The 1,627-nt window shown below is 39.1% G+C and overlaps 1 protein-coding gene across 1 annotated transcript; it reads right to left on the reverse strand.

Annotated features, from left to right (window-relative positions):
- Positions 1-71: 71 nt before the first annotated feature.
- Positions 72-1,198, reverse strand: LOC118747002 (TBC1 domain family member 20; the record flags this gene model as incomplete). The annotated part of the gene is given in 2 exon segments (XM_036480995.1): positions 72-853; positions 919-1,198. Coding segments are annotated over 2 exon segments (864 nt in total), but the record flags the coding sequence as incomplete, so codon positions are not given.
- Between the last annotated feature and the right edge of the window lie 429 nt (positions 1,199-1,627).

The following is a 1,627-nucleotide window of genomic DNA, read 5'->3' on the forward strand; positions in this document are numbered from 1 at the left end:
TAAAACCCGTTTTGAGTCGAGTTGCAATGTATGCCATATCCTATAACGTAAAATTAAATTTTAGGTATTACCTTGGACAGAAGGCAGTGAACTGAAGCCATGTCACAGTCGACCTTCAATATTTCTTCAGCTCGATGTAATATTATGGCAGCAGTCACGAATATAGGCATGTAAATGGGGGATGCCAAGAAATAGTCATATAGTCGCACCACATCTTTATACGAATTCAAACTATGTCCAAACCAAGTTAAATACCAGGGCAACGCGAATAGTGTACCTACAGCAGATTCTTGTAGAAACTGAAATAGTTGCGGATTTTCGAAATCTACTAGTGGCCATATAAACATGAGACGTTTTTGCGTAGCATCCATTGTTTCCTGCATACACTCAGAAAAGTGGTTTGTTGATAACTCTTCCATAACCGCAAATGCTACCTCTTCGCCAACGACCAATAAGAACGTCACCGCTACATCGTGATAACCTTGATAATAACGCAAGTTTGGGTATTTTTTTATCACTCGCAATATTAAAACAGTCAGTTGGTCTTGTAATGCTATACGTTGCTCATATGGAATGCCAGGCGGGAAACGCTTAAGCGACCTATTTACATCGAGCACCACTTGTTGGTATTCGGGATGAGTTTGTAAATCACTGAGACTTGGTGCAGGACCTAAATTTGATGTATCCACACCAGCCAATTGTGGCCATAACAATCGCCGGAGCTCATCAGTTACGAGTCCGTGGTCTGAACGTGCTAACTCCTGAAGCTTTTGAAATGGTATGCAGTTCTTATGTTCCTGTAGCAAACGTTCGATTTCCAACCGTTTGTGTTGCTCCTCACTGCTTTCTGGGCCTAGAGTGAAATATACGAAATGATAAAACAAAAGTACCTAGATTATGTCAACGATATGGCAGTACATTTCTCGAAACACAATTCCTGTGGCTGATCGATATTTATCTCATTGTGCTGCATGTTCCCACCATTCATCTGGCGCGACATGTTGTCAACTTGCTTTGATATAACTTTATATATCGAGAAAACTATGGAAAAAACTGCGGACGTAAATTCACTGAAAACTTGTATATTTTCATTCCAATGCAAACATGACGAATACAAAATAAAGGACTCCTATTTGCAAATTAAGCAAATTTGGGGCACCTGTAAGTTGTCACTTTATTAAATGCTGCCACACCGTTTCACTTACCACCGACTTTGCACTTGCACCTTCACTGCACGAAACATTTCCCATATTAAACCATATCTTAATAGGTTGGTGAAATACAAAAAAGATATGGGACAAGACTAACCCGCCGGCTACTAGAGCGAAAAAAATAACGGTATGCATCAAACCATATATGAAATCCTTCTAGCTTTCCATCAAATCGGTTTTTGGGTGTTTTCTCAAAACTATTACGAATTTTTACATGAAACTTGGTGGGGATGTTAAGAATCGTATTTACATTATTCATCACTCTTTTCACTTTATTAGTAATGGTAGGGGTCTTCCCTTACTGCCCGTCTCCACAGGATAAAGTTTATATCTTGATACATATGTTGTTTTTGTTGATACATATGTTAAGCTTTGGTTTCCTCGAAAGCGGTAACATAAAAAAGCGGTCGCAACTT

The sequence above is a fragment of the Rhagoletis pomonella genome, unplaced genomic scaffold, assembly GCF_013731165.1.
Source record: "Rhagoletis pomonella isolate Grant_MI unplaced genomic scaffold, Rhpom_1.0 Rhpom_scaffold_00011, whole genome shotgun sequence".
NCBI lineage: Eukaryota > Metazoa > Arthropoda > Insecta > Diptera > Tephritidae > Rhagoletis > Rhagoletis pomonella.